The sequence below is a fragment of the Salvelinus namaycush genome, chromosome 25, assembly GCF_016432855.1.
Source record: "Salvelinus namaycush isolate Seneca chromosome 25, SaNama_1.0, whole genome shotgun sequence".
NCBI lineage: Eukaryota > Metazoa > Chordata > Actinopteri > Salmoniformes > Salmonidae > Salvelinus > Salvelinus namaycush.
The window spans coordinates 32,859,284-32,881,618 of NC_052331.1; the positions used below are offsets into that span (position 1 = coordinate 32,859,284).

Consider the following 22,335-nt stretch of genomic DNA (forward strand, 5'->3'; position numbering starts at 1 on the left):
TTTTCCACTACTGTGTCGGCGTGAGTACTTTGGTAGGTGCTCATACCTCTGGATCTCACTTCAGTCTGATACCTACAGCATATCATCTCTGGGACTTTACACTGAAGAAATGGACAAAACATCCAATTGTTTTTTTGCTGCACCACTGTAGAGGACATTAATTGTGTGATGAGCTATTACTGTTGTGGGATGCACGTCTAGCCAGGCTTTGCACACTTTACAGTGCTGTATTTGCTAGTAATGAAACGGGGAGGGGTCAACCTTGCATTTGTCCAATAAGAAACTTGTTTGTTGCAATGTTTTTGCTACGGTGTGCCCTAATGAATACTCTCCCATTGATTTATGGGGGATATTTTAGAATGTTGGATCTTTTAAAATCTTAATGTATTTTATTCAGATACTGTAGTGATGATTGAATCTTAAAGTATCTTTCCTGTGGTCCAGTTGACTTATTGTGCTGTATATACTTTCATATGCAAAATAAACTTTTAAACACTATCGTGATAAGTGCTGTAAACAGGAGTGAAATCACCACAATTAGATTGTTACATTTGTTTTTATTCAACTTATCCATTGGGTTCAATACAGCCTCTGAGAAGGACAACTTGATTATGGTAGCATTAAATTAAGGGTTGAACACACTTAAACATCACTTGTTGCAGTTGTCTTTTGGCACAATGACCACATCTAGAATTGGTTTATCCTCCCCAAACCCCAATGGGAGAAAACACTAACCTAGATCAGCATTAATTAAGGGGCAGGAAAATCAAATGAACAAAGTCTAGTGCTTGTTATTACTCCCCGTCACCTCCTGGTGGTCAAGAGGAGTGGCGGTAGGTGATGTGCAAATGCTGCATAAGTGGCCCACCCTCCATCGCCATGGAGACAGTCTGCTCAAGCTTCCCATCCGGTCTCAGCTGGAACACTCTGGAAATCTGAGGGAGAGAACAGGAATCCATCAAATCCTAATTACTGTGGTTTAACCAGAGTAGTGCACTTGACACCAGAGAGTATCCAATTGGAAGGGAGCTTGTTAAATTCTGTAACACTTTATTGGATCTGTCAATTTTGTAAAACTTGACGTAACAAATTAAAAGAACCAGAAAGTTGTAAGCAACTTTGCACAAGGTAGCTTCTAAGCCCAAGCCCTAAACTCCCCGGTATTTACAGATCAGGAAATAGCAAAGCGGTAAATTGTTTTTCGACCAACCATTGAATATCTATTAGGGGCATAGGCCAAATTTTGTTGGATCGAAAAGAGTATCAACAGACTAGAAAGTGGCAGTCTCACCTGCTGTACATGGGGTTCTTTAGCGAAGGAGGTTCTGGCCAGGGCATGGGTGTGTAGAGTTAACTGCTGTCCAGTCAGGTCTCCTTCCTCAATCTCCACCAGGCCTGTAGAGAAGAGAACACCAGATTTATAGGAGGTTCTGATCTCTCATGGACAGATCTATGCAAACATAACTGATACTGTAGAATCTGTTGGGAACTAATGTGATAATGAGCAGCAGTAGTTCCGGTGTTTTGTCACTGGTTATTTGGACAAAAAAAAAAAAAAGGTGTTGGCATCTTTTGAAATTTGGAGGGGACATTTGGCCATAACTTGCAAAGAGAGAGGGTGGAACTTCTTGTTCTGGTTCTGCTCCTCGTTCTAGCAGCTTTTCATCTCTTCTCTCAATACGTATGGAACCAGAACTTAATCGAGCCGCTGACTAATTACGTGAGACTTCAGATTTGGGTTATCTGAGATTAGAGGTTCAGACCTGGTTTAATAGCTTAGTTGAACTGACAAATGAAAGATTTGCAGATTCAAGTCCCACTTGGGCAACGTTCTAAATTATCTGAGGGGTAAGTATAGGCTAGGTCTAAGCATTGAACAGTCTCGTACCTGAGTTCTGTGCTATAATGAAGGCTACTCTGTTGCCGCCTGGTTGTATTCTGATGAAGCCACACTCCCTGTGCATAGGTTTCTTATTCTCAGCATGGAACGCATTAAACCTGCAGAACAGGGGAAATAAATGTACACGTGATTATTATAACACTGTACGTTGATCCTAGCCCAGAAACCCAACGTCGAATTTCACGTCGGGCATAAATTAGCATTTGGATCAGAAAAATTTCCTCATGACCTCTACGAGCCAGAATGTTGAATAAAATGATATTTGAAACTTACTTTACCGGTTGTCCGTGTGGTTGGTCCTTTTGCAGGTAGAAATGAGAGACAATACATCCACAGGAAAGTTGATGTAATTATACTTTTCAAAGCACTGGAAGTGCGTTGAGGTTTCTGTCAAAGATACTTGCCAAACTTGTGCACGTTTACATGGTTCTGCGCAAGCAAATATCAAAGGCGGCACTCAAACGGTACAAGAACATTAGCCAGTAAGAATCCTCTCACCCGGAGGCATATTGTCGCTGGAGATTTTAACTAGGGAGGAACCGATATGACATTTTTGGCCAATACCGATATTTTCCTTGCCAAAAAAATAAACAAACGATACCGATAAAACATTTTAGTGGCCTTAAGCATTCTAGTACAGTTAAAGTTTGCTGGCCTTTACGCATGTCCCTATTACCAGTAAAACAATCAAAACCCATTTCTTAATTTGTTCAGTCTCAATCAGGATTTCATCATACATGTCAAGCAGTGAAGTTTCAGCTCTCTGTCCATGGCCTCTTCCTCAGTACGCACTCAGTGTCCTTTTCCATCTTGTCCAGCTATCTAACATTTCATGTAAACCCCGCTTGTTTGCGTCGAAGTAGCGGTCCTTGTACCTAGCATCGAGCATGGTGGCGACAGTAAAGGTTCCGAGAGAATGCCACCGAATTGCTTATTCACAGCCTCTTGTAGAGTACTTTTGCAAGTTAACCCCACGGTCTGTGTCGGCAGTTTTGTTGAGCAGGCGTTTAAATGCCATGACAGAGGGTATCACGTCCGCTGCAGACGCAGTTGATAAACATATTTCTCGATTCAGTTGTTCGAATGGAGCTAGGAGTGTGTTCAAGTTTCAAACAGGTTCTCAAATGCCATTTAAAATGGTAGTAGCGGTATGAGAACCAGCACATTCTTGAGCATGCAATACGGTTTTCCTCAGTACGTAATCCTCGTCGACCACTGTGCTGTCAGACTTAGCATGCTCATGGGGCTGACGTCGCTGGTCCAAATGTCAGTCGTGAAGCTAATAGCAGTGACGCCCATAGCAAGTAGCTCATGGATGTGGGTTTCAACAATACTGTGCAACTCCGGTAGGGTAACATCTGAAAAATAGCGCCTACTTGGTAGTGTGTACCGGGGCTCGAGGTGCTCGACCAGTCGGCGAAAGCCAACATCATCCACGACAGAGAACGGTTGATTGTCAAGGGCAATGAATTCCATTATCTTGGCGTTGATGGATTTCACCTTTGAGCAGTCTCGCTGAAATGTTCACTCTTTCAAATGACTGCTCGACTTAAACTTGTTGGAAGTGTGCGCTTAGTATTTTTCTGCTTTTGTTCTGTGTAGCGCAGTATTTTTCATGCCGTCATTACATCTACGTTATATAGGTATGCACGTCAGCTTTGACATCGGTTTTGCACATCGGCATTAAACTAGACATCGGGCCGATGTTGACATTTATCTAATATCGTCCGATTCCAATATGCTTACCGATATCGTTCATCCCTAATTTCAACCAAATTCTTCCAAAGTATCACCAACATGTATCCTAACCCATGATAGGAAACATGCTGGAACAGGTGTACACAAACATCCGTGACGAGTAAAACGCCAACCACCGCCCCCACGTCAGCCAATCAGATCACGTCGCTGTTCCTACTCCCCACCGACAAGCAGCAACTCAAGAGGGAGCCACCAACACAGAACAGTGAGGCGCTGGACAGAGGCAGACTCAATGCTGCAGGTCTGTTTTGGGAATACTGATTGGAATATGTTCGAAGAGTCATCCACCCAGGACTCATCCACCAACATTGGGGAATATACATTGTTAGTCACAGGCTTCATTAGGAGATGTGTTATACCCACAATAACAATCCAACCAAAAACCCTGGATGAATGGTGAAAATCCACACCATGCTCAGAGGCCGTACTGCAGCATTCAATGTCAGAACGAACCCCGACAACTTGAAGGCAAGTACAAGGCAACCAGGTACGAGTTCCGCAAATCCATTAGGGACGCAAAAAGTAAAAAAATTCAAACCGATGTTCAACAATTCAGACTCGCGATGCATGTCGCAAGGACTACAGCCATCTACAGTGCTCACCGATGCCTCCCTCCCAGGCGAGCTTACCACATATGCTCACTTCAAGGCCGACAATAACGAGCCATCCAGGAAGACTCACGCTGCACCGGATGACCAAGCACTTTTGCGCTCCACTCTCAGAAGAGTGAATCCTCACAAAGCAGCCGGCTCAGATAGTATCCCTGGCCGCATCCTCAGAGTGTGCACTGACCAGCTGGCGGGCATCTTCAACCTGTAGTCCCCCCACTTGCTTTAAGGAGACCGCCATCATCCCAATGCCCAAGACCAAGGTGACATTCCCAAATGACTATCGCCCCATTGGCTACAGTTCAGCACTCAACACTATTGTTCTCTATGCTTGACACCAAGCTCAAAGTCCTGTGTCTGGACAACACCCTCTGCAACTGGATCCTGAACTACCTGATGGGAAAACCACAGGCTGAGGATTGACAACACCCCCACACTACTCTTAACACAGGTGTGTCCTCAGCCCTCTGCTGTACTCCCGGTTCACCCACAACTGACTTTGTGCAACACCAACTCCAAGTTTGCTGACGACACCACGGTTGTAGGCCTGATAACCAACAACGAGTCAGCCTATAGGGAGGTGGTAACTGTCCTGGTACCTCAATGCCAGTTCAACAACCTCTCCCTCAATATCAGCAGAACAAAAGGAGTTGACTGTTGACTTCAGAAACCAAAGGCAACATGCCCCGATCCACAGCAACAGGACTGCATTTTCCACTGAGGGCTTGACATGGACCAATAACACCACCAGTCGAGGGTGCAACAGCGCTGCTACTTCCTAAGGCGGCTGAAGTAATTTGGCATGCCATCCCCCAGTCCTCTCCCAATACTACCGCTACACCATCAAGAGCGTCCTGACCGGTTGCATCATGGCCTGGTACAGGAATTGCTCTCTCCACAACCGCAAGGCCCTTCAGCAGCGGGTGAAGACGGCCCCAGTGTTCCCACCCATCCAGGACATCTACTTGAAACAGTGCATGAGGAAGTCTCGCACATCAAGGACCCCACACACACCAGCTGTTCACTTCCCTAGTCAGGCAGACGCTATCGGAGCATGAGGTCCGATACCAACAGGCTCAGAGACCGTTTCTATCTACAAACCGTCAGACTGCTGAACACTTGGTCAGTCCAGTTCACCTGCTGAGTCTCCGCACACATGCACTACACACTTGCCCCCAATCCCTGCCTTCCCCAAAACATGTTTAAATATTGGACTATAAAATTGTTCCTGTATTTTATTTATTCTATTCAGCCATTTACTTTGTTCATGTTCATATTCTTATCTATTATTATTGCATTGTCAAGAAGGAACCTGCAAGTAAGCATTTTCTTGGGCGGTGTTTACCATGTATAGCTTGGGACTAAGGTTTTATCTGCATTTTTGTCCAAATGTTATTGACAGCCAAGTTTTAATGTTCTCTACCTACATAGTACTCAATACCCATTCATGTTTGATAAATTCAAGATAAAAATTGCTGACACTTCAGAAATTTAAAGCCAAATCTCATAATCATCTTTTTTTGCAGAAAAGTTGATGTAATTCTACTTTCCTGTGGATATATTGTCTCACACACCAACCTGCAAAAGAACCAACCACACGGACAACAGGTAAAGTTAGTCAAAATATAATTTTATTCAACATTCTGGCTTGTAAAGGTTGTCAGAGGAAACTTCCCTGACCCAAACGCTCATTTATGCCAGACGTTGAATCCAAAACAATTAGTCATTTAGCAGACACTTTTATCCAAAGCAACTTAGTCATGCGTGCATACATTTTACATATGTATGGTCATTACAGGCGCCCTACTCTACCAACTGAGCTAGAAAGGACATGATTCAAAAAAATCATAGCAGGCTAAGCGCAACCTTGACTCTCTTGGCTCTACTTGTGTAGTGTGATTTTTGTTAGGCCTGCTGTACCCTAGTCAGCTGTCAGTCCAACTCACATGAAGTTGATGACTGGTTGGCCCACATGGGAGAAGTGCAGTCTCTCGTTGTAGCGGAAAGGTGGTATGGAGGAGAATGAGCCCTCTCCTGGCTCATCGGACTCCCAGACCCCGAGAAGCCAGTCCAATGCCAGCAGCGCAGGGTTCAGCTCAGCTATGGGGGAACACAAGGGCTTCATATAGGGGACAGTCATTTGCGTAGGCCTAGCCAGACATCGGATACGTGCCGTGGTTTTCGACGTAGCCTATGAATACGCAACAAAAACTCGTAGTCGCTCGCCACTTCAGCTCCACTATACGGGTTGCGTTGCTTTACTATCAATTGTTGCTAGTGGTTGTACCAAATGATCCTCCAATTACACAAGTTGTTTTTGTTTACATTGTGAACATAGTAGCTTCTTGACATCATAAATCTTAGTAAAATAGCCAGTGGTGTATAGTCGAGGCCATATGCCTTCGACCAAATGATCAAAGGACATAAAAAAATAAAATGAAACGCAGCCTAACGTGATCAGAAATCTCAACTAGCAAGCAAGTCGCAGCAATGAAGAATTGAGTGCGTGCGCGTTCACGCGAAAGGGGGGGGGGGGGTTGGCTTGCAGGGGGAGCTTTTCGGTACAACACCGGCAGTGGGAGAAGATGGAGTTAGATGGATTTTGGCCGACGTTATGCAAATTCTCATTGATTAAACATTTGACCTCAATACATTTTTATGTTTCCAAAACTATAATATGTCATGAACAGAGTGAACTACGTTTTGTAGACTTTATCCTTTGCCAAAGTTTTAATTTTGCGTTCTTTAGAAGTAATGCAAGGGCGAATTGACTTATCGCACAGCAGACTTCAGTGTAGACGTACCCTATTGGAAATAAGCAAATGTAGGCCTATGCTAGAACGAGCCAATAGGATCTCACTAGGTTGTGCTTGGCTCGCCCACTTACTTGCTATTTATTTATTTAACTAGGCAAGTCAGTTAGGGAACAAATTCGTATTAACAATGACGGTCTACCGGGGAACAGTAGGTTAATAACTGCCTTGCTCAGAGGCAGAACGACAGATTTTTACCTTGTCAGCTCGGGGATTCTAACCACACCTGTTCTGCCAACACAGTACAATGTGAGGTTCTGACTCACTATTCCAAGCTTACGCGTACTACACGTACTATATGAATGGTTTGCTGATATTTACCTTTTACAGTGGAGTGATTATAGTCTAATCGGGTGGATTAATTTGCTCCCATTGCAAATGACTGGCCGTGGTCCATCTTGCGTTAGTTATAAAATAACTTTGGTTTAGCTCGGAAAAACAATCTCGGGACAGGATATAGCTGGGCGCACTTGCGTACTAGGCTAATTCGGGACACTTTCATGCCCTGATATAAGGAGCTGGCGGCAAAACGTTTGATTAAACAAGTCAGAGACAAACTAATGCATTAAATGACATATTTAAAAAGAGCGAATAGATATACAATCCCAAAATCAGCTGTAACTGTCAATAGTAAAACAAAAGTTTAAAACGATTGAGTCAACCTTAATCTAGAAAATGAATGGTGAAGTCGCTCGATGGTTGAAGTGTAGCAGGGCCATAAGGAAATTTATAAAATGTGTTTCTTGGGCCGTTATCGATATCATGAATCTAACCTTATAGCCAACCTACACAAAGCGCAATGTCGCAAGTGTTATATGTAAAAACTAAATAAAGTAAAGCTATATGTACCGAGTAAAATTGTATCGAGTTGGTATGCTGTTGACATTGAATATACACGTATAGAGAGTAGGCTAAGTAAGCAGTTCAAGGATAAAATGTTTCACCGTTGGAATTAGATTGTAAAAAAATTGCTTACCTGACTGGTGAAAAGGGCACGCCATTGCAAAGGTTGTCTTATTCAAAGTATGTCATTATGTTAGAAAAGGAAGACCAATCTTTCGCGAAGCAGTGAAATGGTGCATATAATACTGCGACAATATTATTCTCAGGCTGTCATGTTACTGACGCCCCCTTTTTCACAGATTAATCTTCTTCAGTGGGGTTTATCGGAGGTTGGCATCCAACGTTATGGTGCATTACCGCAACCTACTGTACTGGAGTGTGGGCTAGAGACAGGAAGACACGAAATCCTACCTGCCAGCCCCGTTGCTCTTAAAAAATATAACATATTTGAGACTATATCTAATGACGTTCTACTCAATATACAATTAAACTAATTTACTGTATCCCCTTCTCCCTCATACCAGATCTCAGCCTCTTCCTTTCCCTCTGATACTGCCCACACTGTAGCATTACATACTCCACTATCTCTGTTTCCTGGCAATAATCACACTTTCCTGTTGGATCCTTTCCTATCACATTTAAGGACTTGTTCAACTGGCTGTGTCCCAACCTTAAATCGTGTAAAAATAGCCTCCTCTCTTCTGTCCCCTCCTACCGTCCTCCCCTCCCTGACTTTCCTCTGTACTTGAAATAAACTCAGCAAAAAAAGAAACGTCCTCTCACTGTCAACTGCGTTTATTGTGTGTAAATATTTGTATGAACATAAGATTCAACAACTGAGACATAAACTGAACAAGTTCCACAGACAGGTGACTAACAGAAATGTAATAATGTGTCCCTGAACAAAGGGGGTGGGGGTCAAAATCAAAAGTAACAGTCAGTATCTGGTGTGGCCACCAGCTGCATTAAGTACTGCAGTACATCTCCTCCTCATGGACTGCACCAGATTTGCCAGTTCTTGCTGTGAGATGTTACCCCACTCTTCCACCAAGGCACCTGCAAGTTCCCGGACATTTTCTTGGGGGAATGGCCCTAGCCTTCACCCTCCGATCCAATAGCTCCAAGACGTGCTCAATGGGATTGAGATCCGGGCTCTTCGCTGGCCATGGCAGAACACTGACATTCTTGTCATGCTGGAGGGTCATGTCAGGATGAGCCTGCAGGAAGGGTACCACATGAGGGAGGAGGATGTCTTCCCTGTAACGCACAGCGTTGAGATTGCCTGCAATGACAACAAGCTCAGTCCGATGATGCTGTGACACACCGCCCCAGACCATGACGGACCCTCCACCTCCAAATTGATCCCGCTCCAGAGTACAGGCCTCGGTGTAACGCTCATTCCTTTGACGATAAACGCGAATCCGACCATCACCCCTGGTGAGACAAAACCGCGACTCGTCAGTGAAGAGCACTTTTTGCCAGTCCTGTCTGGTCCAGCGACGGTGGGTTTATGCCCATTGGCGACGTTGTTGCCGGTGATGGTACAAGCCCTCAGTCCAGCCTCTCTCAGCCTATTGCGGACAGTCTGAGCACTGATGGAGGGATTGTGCGTTCCTGGTGTAACTCGGGCAGTTGTTGTTGCCATCCTGTACCTGTCCCGCAGGTGTGATGATCGGATGTACCGATCCTGTGCAAGTGTTGTTACACGTGGTCTGCCACTGCGAGGACGATCAGCTGTCCGTCCTGTCTCCCTGTAGCACTGTCTTTGGCGTCTCACAGTACGGACATCGCAATTTATTTCCCTGGCCACATCTGCAGTCCTCATGCCTCCTTGCAGCATGTCTAAGGCAAGTTCACGCAGATGAGCAGGGACCCTGGGCATCTTTCTTTTGGTGTTTTTCAGAGTCAGTAGAAAGGCCTCTTTAGTTTCCTAAGTTTTCATAACTGTGACCTTAATTGCCTACCGTCTGAAAGCTGTTAGTGTCTTAACAACCGTTCCACAGGTGCATGTTCATTCATTGTTTATGGTTCATTGAACAAGCATCGTAAACAATGTTTAAACCCTTTACAATTAAAATCTATGAAGTTATTTGGATTTTTACGAATTATCTTTGAAAGACAGGGTCCTGAAAAAGGCACATTTCTTTTTTTGCTGAGTTTAAATGCATGCCCTTAGTTGCTCTATTCCACTGCTCCTGCCATCTCTGCACCGTCACTGTCCATATCAGGCTTTTTGCCTCTGCCTTGCTCATTGAAATTACAACATCAACATCCCCGCTTCTAAGTGCTTGTTTAGCCAGTACATCAACTGCTTCATTCCCTTCCACTCCCACATGGGGCTGAGACCCAAATCAATCTTATCTGTATGCCCATCTGTCTAATCCTGCCATGGGTTTGTAGCACCTCATAAAGAAGGTATTGTCTACTACGTGACCTAAAGACTCATTAACACCACATGAATCAGAGCAAATAACTACTCTGTCTGGCTTGACTTCCTCCACCCACTGCAAGGCCAACAGTATGGCCATCAGCTCCACCGCATATAGAGCCAGATGATCTGTAATACATTTTCTGACTTCCACCCCACATTCCTGCACTACAAATGCTGACCCAGTACGTCCTGTCATTAGATCTTTTGAACCATCTGTGTAAATGGCCACAAAATCCTGATACACAGTATCAAGACGTCTCTTAAACAAATCAGATGGATCAACACCCTCCCTATCTTTCCCTAGTCTCTCCAATCAGATGGATCAACATCCTCCCTATTTTTTCCTAGTCTCTCCAACACTTCTAGATCAACTACTGGGGGTGGCAGTAGCCATGGTAGATTTACAGAAATAGCTACCTTTGGACTAAACTCCCTTCAATACAGTCCCATCTCCTTCGCCTGGGTATTACCCACCCACCCAAAACTCGTGTTCTGTCTTCGCTCATGTTCCCAGCATGCCTGTAAAATCAAATCAAATCAAATGTCATTAGTCACATGCGCCGAATACAACAGGTGTAGACCTTACAGTGAAATGCTTACTTATGAACCCCTAACCAACAATGCATTTAAAAAAAACACACACACAAAAAAAATATGAGTAAGAATAAGAAATAAAAGTAACAAGTAATTAAAGAGCAGCAGATAAAATAACATTAGCGAGACTATAGACAACGTACCGGTTCAGAGTCAATGTGTGGGGTGTCGTGGTAATTTCCTATATTACAGCCTTACCTATTGCCCTTTTCACCTCTGCCATGGTAAATGGTGCATTCAACACATCATTTACATCCTCCTTCCTATCCAGCACTTTAGGATGCTCCTCTCTCGTTCTCTGTCTCCCCCTCTGCCCCTCCTCTGACAAATTTTACCGAGCTATGTACTTCGACAAACGCTCGGCCATCCTCTCTGCCTTCTCCTCATCTGTTACTGCCACATCCTTCCTACTCGTCAACACTGGATAATCCCACTCCCTTCTGACCCCACTCATCCTCTTAATCATCCCCCACACTTCTCCCACAGGTGCACAGATGAATCATGGGAGATGTAGTATTTTGCGGCTTGTGGTAATGACTGGAGTGGAATAGTATCAAATACATCAAACACATGGTTTGATACCATTCCATTCGCTCCGTTTCAGACATTATTATGAGCCATCCTCCCCTCAGCAGCCTCCACTGGTATAGGCCTATATTGCTTGTTAGATATTACTGCACTGTTGGAGCCAGAAACACAAGCATTTCGCTACACCCGCAATAACATCTGCTAAACACGTGTATGTGACAAATAAAATTAGATTTGATATTATATAATTCTTATGATATAATTAAGTTCAAACAAAAACCTTCATACAGGATAATAAAGAAAAAAGCTACTATGACAGGGTAGGAACCATAGATTTGCCAAGGGACCCTAATTAGCCCAAAGGCCAGCAGATGGCGAAATTGAGTCATTTCATTTAACCTTAGCATTTAGCATGGCGTTTAACCTTAGCACTAGCATGGCGGTGGAAAATTGTACTTCATAACAAAAGTACGCATATTTCCCCCGTTTTTCCGTCTTCTCAACATAAAAAAAGTTAGAGGAAATCGAATCCTATGCTGCCTGAATGGATAATGTTTTAGGTACAACCAGTCCATGAGGGATACAACTGTTTCGCCGGCTGCATACAATGTGTTTGAACGGTAAGCCGAAATGACTAAATATCGCCATCTGCCGGCCTTTGGGTTAAACCTTATTAGTATTGAACAGGTAGAAAATATTAAATCACCCATTAGTTCTCAAAAAGAAAGGAGGACCAAGGCACTCTTCATACAATTCATTAAAATGCCTTTATTTGTATGGCATGTTCAATGGAAACAAAGTTTAAAAACTCTGAAGCATTTCGGCTGCTCGGCCTTCGTCAGGGAGTAAGTACAAAGTTATGATACTACAGTCGTGGCCAAAAGTTTTGAGAATGACACAAATATTAATTTTCACAAAGTTTGCTGCTTCAGTGTCTTTAGATATTTTTGTCAGACTTTACTATGGAATACTGAAGTATAATTACAAGCATTTCATAAGTGTCAAAGGCTTTTATTGGCAATTACATGAAGTTGATGCAAAGGGTCAATATTTGTAGTGTTGACCCTTCTTTTTCAAGACCTCTGTAAACCGCCCTGGCATGCTGTCAATTAATTTCTGGGCCACATCCTGACTGATGGCAGCCCATTCTTGCATAATCAATGCTTGGCGTTTGTCAGAATTTGTGAGTTTTTGTTTGTCCACCCGCCTCTTGAGGATTGACTACAAGTTCTCAATGGGATTAAGGTCTGGGGAGTTTCCTGGCCATGGACCCAAAATATCGATGTTTTGTGCCTTATGGCAAGGTGATCCATCATGCTGGAAAAGGCATTGTTCGTCACCAAACTGTTCCTGGGTGGTTGGGAGAAGTTGCTCTCGGAGGATGTGTTGGTACCATTCTTTATTCATGGCTGTGTTCTTAGGCAAAATTGTGAGTGAGCCCACTCCCTTGGCTGAGGAGCAAACCCACACATGAATGGTCTCAGGATACTTTACTGTTGGCATGACACAGGACTGATGGTAGCGCTCACCTTGTCTTCTCCGGACAAGCTTTTTTCCGGATGCCCTAAACAATGGGAAAGGGGATTCATCAGAGAAAATGACTTTACTCCAGTCCTCAGCAGTCCAATCCCTGTACCTTTTGCAGAATATCAGTCTGTCCCTGATGTTTTTCCTGGAGAGAAGTGGCTTCTTTGCTGCCTTTCTTGACACCAGGCCATCCTCCAAAAGTCTTCGCCTCACTGTGCGTGCAGATGCACTCACACCTGCCCGCTGCCATTCCTGAGCAAGCTCTGTACTAGTGGTGCCCCGATCCCGCAGCTGAATCAACTTTAGGAGACGGTCCTGGCGCTTGCTGGACTTTCTTGGGCGCCCTGAAGCCTTCTTCACAACAATTGAACCGCTCTCCTTGAAGTTCTTGATGATCCGATAAATGGTTGATTTAGGTGCAATCTTACTGGCAGCAATATGCTTGCCTGTGAAGCCCTTTTTGTGCAAAGCAATGATGATGGCATGTGTTTCCTTGCAGGTAACCATGGTTGACAGAGGTAGAACAATGATTCCAAGCACCACCCTCCTTCTGAAGCTTCCAGTCTGTTATTCGAACTCAATCAGCATGACAGAGGGATCTCCAGCCTTGTCCTTGTCAACACTCACACCTGTGTTAACGAGAGAATCACTGACATGATGTCAGCTGGTCCTTTTGTGGCAGGGCTAAAATGCAGTGGAAATGTTTTTGGGGGATTCAGTTCATTTGCATGGCAAAGAGGGACTTTGCAATTAATTGCAATTCATCTGATCACTCTTCATAACATTCTGGAGTATATGCAAATGCCATCATACAATCTGAGGCAGCAGACTTTGTGAAAATTCATATTTGTGTCATTCTCAAAAATTTTGGCCACGACTGTACAATGCCCTCTTTTGAACAGCTTTTTCCAATCAACACTGATTTGAAGAGGGAGTGGTTACATAATTCATTGGACAACACCTAGTAAGCAAAACTATACACATTAAAAAGTGAAATACTGCAGATATGTTATCAAAAATGCAACTCTTGGCTAGAAGCATCATAACCCCTAGAAAGGTAGTTCTAATCTTGAATATGACTGGGCAAAGTGGTAAGAATAGGAGAGCCATCTATTTGATAGTACTGTACACTAGATCACAGCAAACATGGACCACAACAGTCTAAACATAGCTGAGGGCAACAGAGCAATATGTCCACTAGATGACAGCAAAGGGACCTATCACGACCTGACAGGAAAGGTGAGAAATCCATATCTTCGTTTCAACCAGGGTACTTAGTGGCCTGTAGTTTGTAAATTCATATCTTCATTTCAACCAGGGTACTTAGTGGCCTGTAGTTTGTAAATCCATATCTTCATTTCAACCAGTGTACTTACTGGCCTGTAGTTTGTAAATCCATATCTTCATTTAAACCAGGGTACTTAGTGGCCTGTAGTTTGTAAATCCATATCTTCATGTAAATCCAAAAACGATCCCTTTGGTTTAGCTGTGTAAGACGGTCCCCTTTTCTAATTGAGGCCGGAACATGATCAATACCCACAGCTTGTAGGGAGGCAGGGTTGCCATGGTGTAAGGACTTGTAGTGCCTTCCATAGGTACCCTGACACCTCCTTGTGGTGACTCCAAGGCTCCTCCAGCCCCTAGAGGGAGACAAAGACTGTCACTAGTCACTTTAATAATTACATATCTTACATACTCATCTCATATGTGTGTACTGTATTTTATACCGTCTATTGCATCTTGCCTATGCCGCTCGGCCATCGCTCATCTATATATTTATATGTAAATATTCTTACTCCATCCCTTTAGATTTGTGTGTATTTTTTATTTTATATTTATTTCACCTTTATTTAACCAGGTAGGCTAGTTGGGAACAAAATCTCATTTACAACTGCGACCTGGCCAATATAAAGCAAAGCAGTTTGACACATATAACAACACAGAGTTACACATGGAATAAACAAACATACAGTCAAGTCAATAATACAGTCGGAAAAAAAGTCTATATTGTGTGCAAATGAGGTAAGATAAGGGAGGTAAGGCAATAAATAGCCCATGGTGGCGAAATAATTACAATATCGCAATTAAACACTGGAATGGTAGATGTGCAGAAGATGAATCTGCAAGTAGAGATACTGTGGTGCAAAGAAGAGAGATAAATAAATAAATACAGTATGGGGATGAGGTAGTTGGATTGGCTATTTACAGATGGGCTATGTACAGGTGCAGTGATCTGTGAGCTGCTCTGACAGTTGGTGCTTAAAGCTAGTGAGGGAGATATGTGTCTCCAGCTTCAGTAATTTTTGCAGTTTGTTCCAGTCATTGGCAGCAGAGAACTGGAAGGAAAGGCAGCCAAAGGAGCAATTGGCTTTGGGGGTGACCAGGGAGATATACCTGCTGGAGCACGTGCCACGGGTGGATGCTGCTATGGTGACTAGTGAGCTGAGATAAGGCGTAGCTTTACCTAGCAAAGACTTGTAGATGACCTGGAGCCAGTGGGTTTGGCGACGAGTATGAAGCGAGGGCCAGCCAACGAGAGCGTACAGATCGCAGTGGTTGGTAGTATATGGGGCTTTGGTGACAAAACGGATGGCACTGTGATAGACTGCATCCAATTTGTTGAGTAGAGTGTTGGAGGCTATTTCGTAAATGACATCGTCGAAGTCGAGGATCGGTAGGATGGTCAGTTTTACGAGGGTATGTTTGGCAGCATGAGTGAAGGATGCTTTGTTGCAAAATAGGAAGCCGATTCTAGATTTGATTTTGGATTGGAGATGTTTAATGTGAGTCTGGAAGGAGAGTTTACAGTCTAACCAGACACCTAGGTATTTGTAGTTGTCCACATATTCTAAGTCAGAACCGTCCAGAGTAGTGACGCTGGACAGGCGGGCAGGTGCGGGCAGCGATCGGTTGAAGAGCATGCATTTAGTTTTACTTACATTTAAGAGCAGTTGAAGGCCACGGAAGGAGAGTTGTATTGCATTGAAGCTCGTCTGGAGGTTAGTTAACACAGTGTCCAAAGAAGGGCCAGAAGTATACAGCATGGTGTCGTCTGCGTAGAGGTGGATCAGAGAATCACAAGCAGCAAGAGCGACATCATTGATGTATACAGCGAAGAGAGTCGGCCCGAGAATTGAACCCTGTGGCACCCCCATAGAGACTGCCAGAGGTCCGGACAACAGGCCCTCCGATTTGACACACTGAACTCTATCAGAGAAGTAGTTGGTGAACCAGGCGAGGCAATCACTTGAGAAACCAAGGTTGTTGAGTCTGCCGATGAGAATGTGGTGATTGACAGTCGAAAGCCTTGGCCAGGTCGATGAATACGGCTGCACAGTATTTATTGTCTCTTATCGATGGCCTTGAGCGTGGCTGAGGTGCACCCATGACCAGCTCTGAAACCAGATTGCATAGCGGAGAAGGTACGGTGGGATTCGAAATGGTCAGTAATCTGTTTGTTAACTTGGCTTTCGAAGTCCTTAGTAAAAATTCCCTCTCTTAGGTCAGTTAGGTTCACCACTTTATTTTAAGAATGTGAAATGTCAGAATAATAGCAGAGAGAATGATTTATTTCAGCTTTTATTTCTTTCATTACACTCCCAGTGGGTCAGAAGTTTACATACACTCAATTAGTATTTGGTAGCATTGCCTTTAAATTGTTTAACTTGGGTCAAACGTTCCGAGTAGCCTTCCACAAGCTTCCCACAATAAGTTGGGTGAATTTTGGCCCATTCCTCCTGACAGAGCTGGTGTAACTGAGTCAGGTTTGTAGGCCTCCTTGCTCGCACAAGCTTTTTCAGTTCTGCCCACACATTTTCTATAGGATTGAGGTCAGTGCTTTGTGATGGCCACTCCAATACCTTGACATTGTTGTCCTTAAGCCATTATGCCACAACTTTGGAAGTATGCTTGGGGTCATTGTCCATTTGGAAGACCCATTTGCGACCAAGTTTTAACTTCCTGACTGATGCTTGAGATGTTGCTTCAATATATCCACATAATTTTCCTTCCTCATGTTGCCATCTATTTTGTGAAGTGCACCAGTCCCTCCTGCAGCAAAGCACCCCCACAACATGATGCTGCCACCCCCGTGCTACACGGTTGGGATGATGTTCTTCCGCTTGCAAGCCTCCCCCTTTTCCTCCAAACATAATGATGGTCATTATGGCCAAACAGTTCTATTTTTGTTTCATCGGACCAGAGGACATTTCTCCAAAAAGTATGATCTTTGTCCCCATGTGCAGTTGCAAACCGTAGTCTGGCTTTTTTATGGTGGTTTTGGAGCAGTGGTTTCTTCCTTGCTGAGAGGCCTTTCAGGTTATGTCGATATAGGACTCGTTTTACTGTGGATATAGATACTTTTGTACCTGTTTCCTCCAGCATCTTCACAAGGTCCTTTGCTGTTGTTCTGGGATTGATTTGCACTTTTTGCACCAAAGTACGTTCATCTCTAGGAGACAGAACGCGTTTCCTTCCTGAGTGGTATGACGGCAGCGTGGTCCCATGATGTTTATACTTGCGTACTATTGTTTGTACAGATGAACGTGGTACCTTCAGGCGTTTGGAAATTGCTCCCAAGGATGAACCAGACTTTTAGAGGTCCAAAAAAAAAAAATTCTGAGGTCTTGGATGATTTCTTATGATTTTTCCATGATGTCAAGCAAAGAGGCACTGAGTTTGAAGGTAGGCCTTGAAATACATCCACAGGTACACCTCCAACTGACTCAAATGATGTCAATTAGCGTATCAGAAGCTTCTAACGCCATGACAACATTTTCTGGAATTTTCCCAGCTGTTTAAAGGCACAGTCAACTTAGTGTATGTAAACTTCTGACCCACTGGAATTGTGACACAGTGAATTGTAAGTGAAATAATCTGTCTGTAAACAATTGTTGGAAAAATTCTAATTGTGTCATGCACAAAGTAACCGACTTGCCAAAGCGATAGTTTGTTAACAAGAAATTTGTGGAGTGGTTGAAAAATGAGTTTTAATGACTCAAACCTAAGTGTATGTAAACTTCCGACTTCAATTGTATTTAATTTTTTAAAATAGTTTTGCGATGGAGCGGTGTCTCACTTGTGGCAGAGGTCTCCAATGCCATTGGCGGGGTTGGCGAGCCCGGCAGAGGACTCTCCATGTGTGAGGAAGAACAGAATGGGTTTTTTGTTTGGCCAGGGCCTATAGATGGATAGGCTGTCAGATAATAAACAACATATTTTTGTGCACTAAATGCCATCGATAGTTAGATTCCTCGCAATGTTATTAATGTGTGATGTAACCTTTTCTGAATCTGCTGACACATGTCCAGATAATGTGCCAGAGTAACAACTGTTTGGCTTGTCTAAATAATGTCTTTCCTTATCTGATGAACAGAAGAGCAGCAGAGGTGTGATCATCATGAGAGGATAATGAGAAATGATAAAGGAAGTCATACATTGCTAATGGCAGGTCTTACAATGCATTATAACCACATTACAATGCATTATATACACTGAGCGTACAAACATGAAGAACACCTGCTCTTTCCATGACATAGACTGACCAGGTGAATCCAGGTGAAAGCTATGATCCCTTCTTTAATTGTTTTTTATTTTAATTGAATATTGAAACATACAATCTACCTGCAGTGAAGCCGCTCAACATTTACATTACATTCAGTTACATTAACAGACTCCCATCCAGAGCGACCCACAGAAGCAACCAGGTTAAAAAGGTGATCCTAATGTTTGGTACACTCAGTGTATGTTGGCTTTATGTAATAGTGACAGCTGTCCAGCAGATGGGGTCCAATCAATGAGCTTATATTACCTTCCTCAGCTTCCTCTATGACCAGGCTCTGACAGAGTATGTGATCAAGGATAGATCCTGTTTATTCAAATGGATTACTTTGTGAAATGATTTGATGAAAGAGTTAACGTGGAATATCTTGGAAGAGAGCAGTATCTTGGAGGGAGGAAAATCCCATTCAAGTAATAATATGTTTCCTTCACATAGATCATTCATGAAAATTTTAAATACAATAAAATACATGCTTACTTCTTAGAAGATGTATTAACATATCTCTGCTCTCTATAATAACACATTTGTTGCGGTCACTAGACAAAGAAACCATATTTATGAGAAACAATAGCCTATATTGTTAACTATTGCCCACACAGCTAAATACTTGAACTTGAACAACAAAGACTTCATTCACTGAACAGCCATTGGACAGCCAGTGGATACATTTCTGTTGTAGTACTGTAGGTATAGAATTACAACCTTACTCTCTACTGGTTAGCTCAGTGAGAAACCAATGAGATCTGCACCCACCTCAAATTATCTGTGCTTTGTATAATGGGGGCTTCCCATTGGTACCTGCATGCCCCCTCTCTCCCAGCTCTTTTTCCCCCCTGTTCCCTCCCTCCCTCAACCTGGTCTTCTCCTCCTACCCCTCCCTTTCCTTTTCCTGCTCCCCCCCTCACCCCCCCCCCCCCCCCCCCCCCTTCTCTGCGCTGCTTCACTGTTCTCTACCTGCTCCACTCCGATGATGCTGACGATGATGTCATCATTGACATCATCATCAGCACCATTTTTCTTGGACCTACCGTATAGGACGTTCTATGTCTCTCTCTCTGAGCTCGCCTCCTGCATGAATCCAGTCTAGCCCCCTCCTCTCTCTCCTCCCTCCTCCCTGTTCACTCCCCTACCCTTGGCTGGCAGACCGACTGACGCACCACTGTGTACCAGGCCCTGTTGTTGGAACCCACCCAGCCATAGCCCTGACTGTGGTGGTCTAGCTCTCTCCGTTTCTCTCTATTGCTCGGTGCGGATACTCCCTGCATGGATACACTGAGGGAGGCTGTTAGCTGATATTAACGGAAGGAAAAATATCAAGGAGGAACCCACTGCAGTTGTTGAATTCGAGGTGGTTTGGTAAGACAATTTGAGGTTTTGTTCTTTTCTGTTGAGATGTTGTTTTTGATCACGGTCTTGGGTTGACGCAGTGGGGAACCAAGGGGGTTGTTGTTCCTCATGGTTGTCTGTTTGGATTGGCCATTTTGAGGCTCTTCCTTATCTTGGGGCAGTAAACAAGGATCTTAAAAGGGCACTGCGACATGTTTATGCATGAAGTCTGGATTATTTGGATAATGTAAACTAAATGTGTTGTTATTTTGAGGAAAATTGGCATCCATATGATTAGACATTGTGAAACAATCGTTTTTAAATGTACAGAATCATCTTGTCAATAGCCTCTTTAATTTGATCAGATCCACAGTCTAAAATAAACAACTAAATCTGATAATCATGAATTTGTTAATGTGTTGCAGGGATTAATTTATGTCTGGAGGAATTCAATGACATTTATTTCTACAGTGGGCGAATAGCCTAGCAGTAAATTGAGTGATGGCCTATATTAAATTGCTTCCACAGTGCGTTTGCTTTGAGGTGCGGCAGAGCTAGATGGTAGAGATAACAATATTTACATTATGAATGTTGGGTCTTTTCGAGTGTAAACAAAAAAACACGAACTAGGTTGCTGCATACTAACATTTGTCACTTTAATATCCATATCAATTATGTAATTTATGTATTTATGACATTATTTTTGCGGGCTGTAGGTTTTATGATGCTCTGACAGTGTGCACATAAAATTATATGACTGAGATTTTTAGCTGCTGCGTCGAGTGGATATCTGTAGAATCAACGAATTCATGAAACGTAACAAGCCAACCCATTTTGTAATGGGTGGTACATTTTTTGGTCAATATAGGACAACAGACCCAGGCCTCAGTTAGGTTACATATTATTACCCATAGGCTATGACTCTTCAGGCAGGTGTACTAAAGTCGGCATTGGCAGCTGCAGCGTTGTAGACGCGCCCATTGTAAGTAGGTCCGTCGAGGATGGAGAAAAATAAGGAAAGATGTCCGCTACGATGAAAGCAGCCATTTTAATTTTAGATAGCCTAGATTAGAATGTTTACCCCAACAAGTACTAGTTTATAGTCGACTAAAATGACGCAATTTATTGAGAATATTTTAATTTTAGGTTTTGAATTATCCGACTAAAGAAAAAAAAGTAAGGAGGGCCTACATTGTGATGATGGCATGATGTATCGTAGGTGAATCAACTATACCGATACATTGATTCATGAAGTGCAGGTGATGATGTGGGTCATCCGAATTCATTGAGGAGGTGGCGAATGACGCAGCATGTAGGGCTGCCTAGTCTACGTTTATGGTTGTCAAAAATAGATTTAGGAGAACTTCATTCTGTGTCCAACAAGTAGGCAATGACAACATGTCATGTGATTCTTCCAGAATAAGAAACACTGTATGTCATCTAGCAGTCAATTCATAAGGGAAATATATGTGCCTAGACTTTACAACCATACAGTGCTACTAAAAACAAGGTAACTGGCTGGCATTTAGTCAGGATCATTATAAGAGGAGTATAAGACCTTATAAGGGGCCAGGTCCTCATGAAGTATTTCAATGCACTATAACTGCATCATAATGCAACCATGCAGGTTATGTAAAGTTGTTACCCGTTTTTCTGTTAGATGATGGCATTACAAAGTAGTTAAAATCAGATCTTCATTCAGAGCTTCATCTCAACATGACTTCCCTCTCCACAGGTGTCAGGTGTCTACCTGGCGACAAGCCCCTCCCCTCCTGACTGAACTCCTCTATAAACACGTCGCCCCCCACTGACAGGAAGCATGGCGGGGGCTTCAGTGAAAGTGGCGGTCCGGGTCCGTCCCTTCAACTCTCGAGAGATCGGGAAGGAGAGCAAGTGCATCATCCAGATGACAGGGAACACCACAAGTGAGCATTGGATATTTGGTGTTATAAGACATTTCTAGTATTGTAAGAAAATGCAAAAGGCACTTGCACGTCTGAGCTATCTTTGTTGCAGTTGCATGGTAATAATTGAATAACATGATAAAAAATAAGATTTGTTTTTGCAAATGTATTAAAAATAAAAAAACTGATATCACATTTACATAAGTATTCAGACCCATTACTCAGTACTTTGTTGAAGCACCTTTGGCAGCGATGACAGTCTTCTTTGGTATGACGCTACAAGCTTGGCACACCTGTATTTGGGGAGTTTCTCCTATTCTTCTCTGCAGATCCTCTCAAGCTCTGTCAGGTTGGAGGGGGAGTGTCGCTGCATAGCTATTTTCAGGTCTCTCTAGAGATGTTCGATCGGGTTCAGGTCTGCGCTCTAGTTGGGCCACTCAAGGACATTCAGGGACTTGTCCCGAAGCCACTCCTGCGTTGTCTTGGCTGTGTGCTTAGGGTTGTTGTTCTGTTGGAAGGTGAACCTTCACCCCAATCTGAGGT

The 22,335-nt window shown here is 43.4% G+C and overlaps 2 protein-coding genes across 2 annotated transcripts in view; one reads left to right on the top strand and one right to left on the bottom strand.

Moving 5' to 3' along the window:
- Positions 1-537: 537 nt before the first annotated feature.
- thap4 (THAP domain containing 4) lies at positions 538-8,216 on the bottom strand. The gene is made up of 5 exons (XM_038964250.1): positions 8,056-8,216; positions 6,213-6,366; positions 1,889-1,998; positions 1,292-1,395; positions 538-935 (listed from the first exon to the last, which is right to left on the bottom strand). The coding sequence occupies exons 1-5, from the start codon at positions 8,078-8,080 to the stop codon at positions 819-821; spliced, it is 510 nt and encodes a 169-aa protein (XP_038820178.1). The 5' UTR covers positions 8,081-8,216; the 3' UTR covers positions 538-818.
- A 13,491-nt stretch (positions 8,217-21,707) lies between these two features.
- The window catches only part of LOC120019898 (kinesin-like protein KIF1A), a 37,194-nt gene continuing 36,566 nt past the window's right edge, over positions 21,708-22,335 (top strand). The window contains exon 1 of the mRNA XM_038963309.1: positions 21,708-21,813. Coding sequence (XP_038819237.1) covers positions 21,708-21,813 — 106 coding nt within the window. The remainder of the gene's footprint in view (positions 21,814-22,335) is intronic.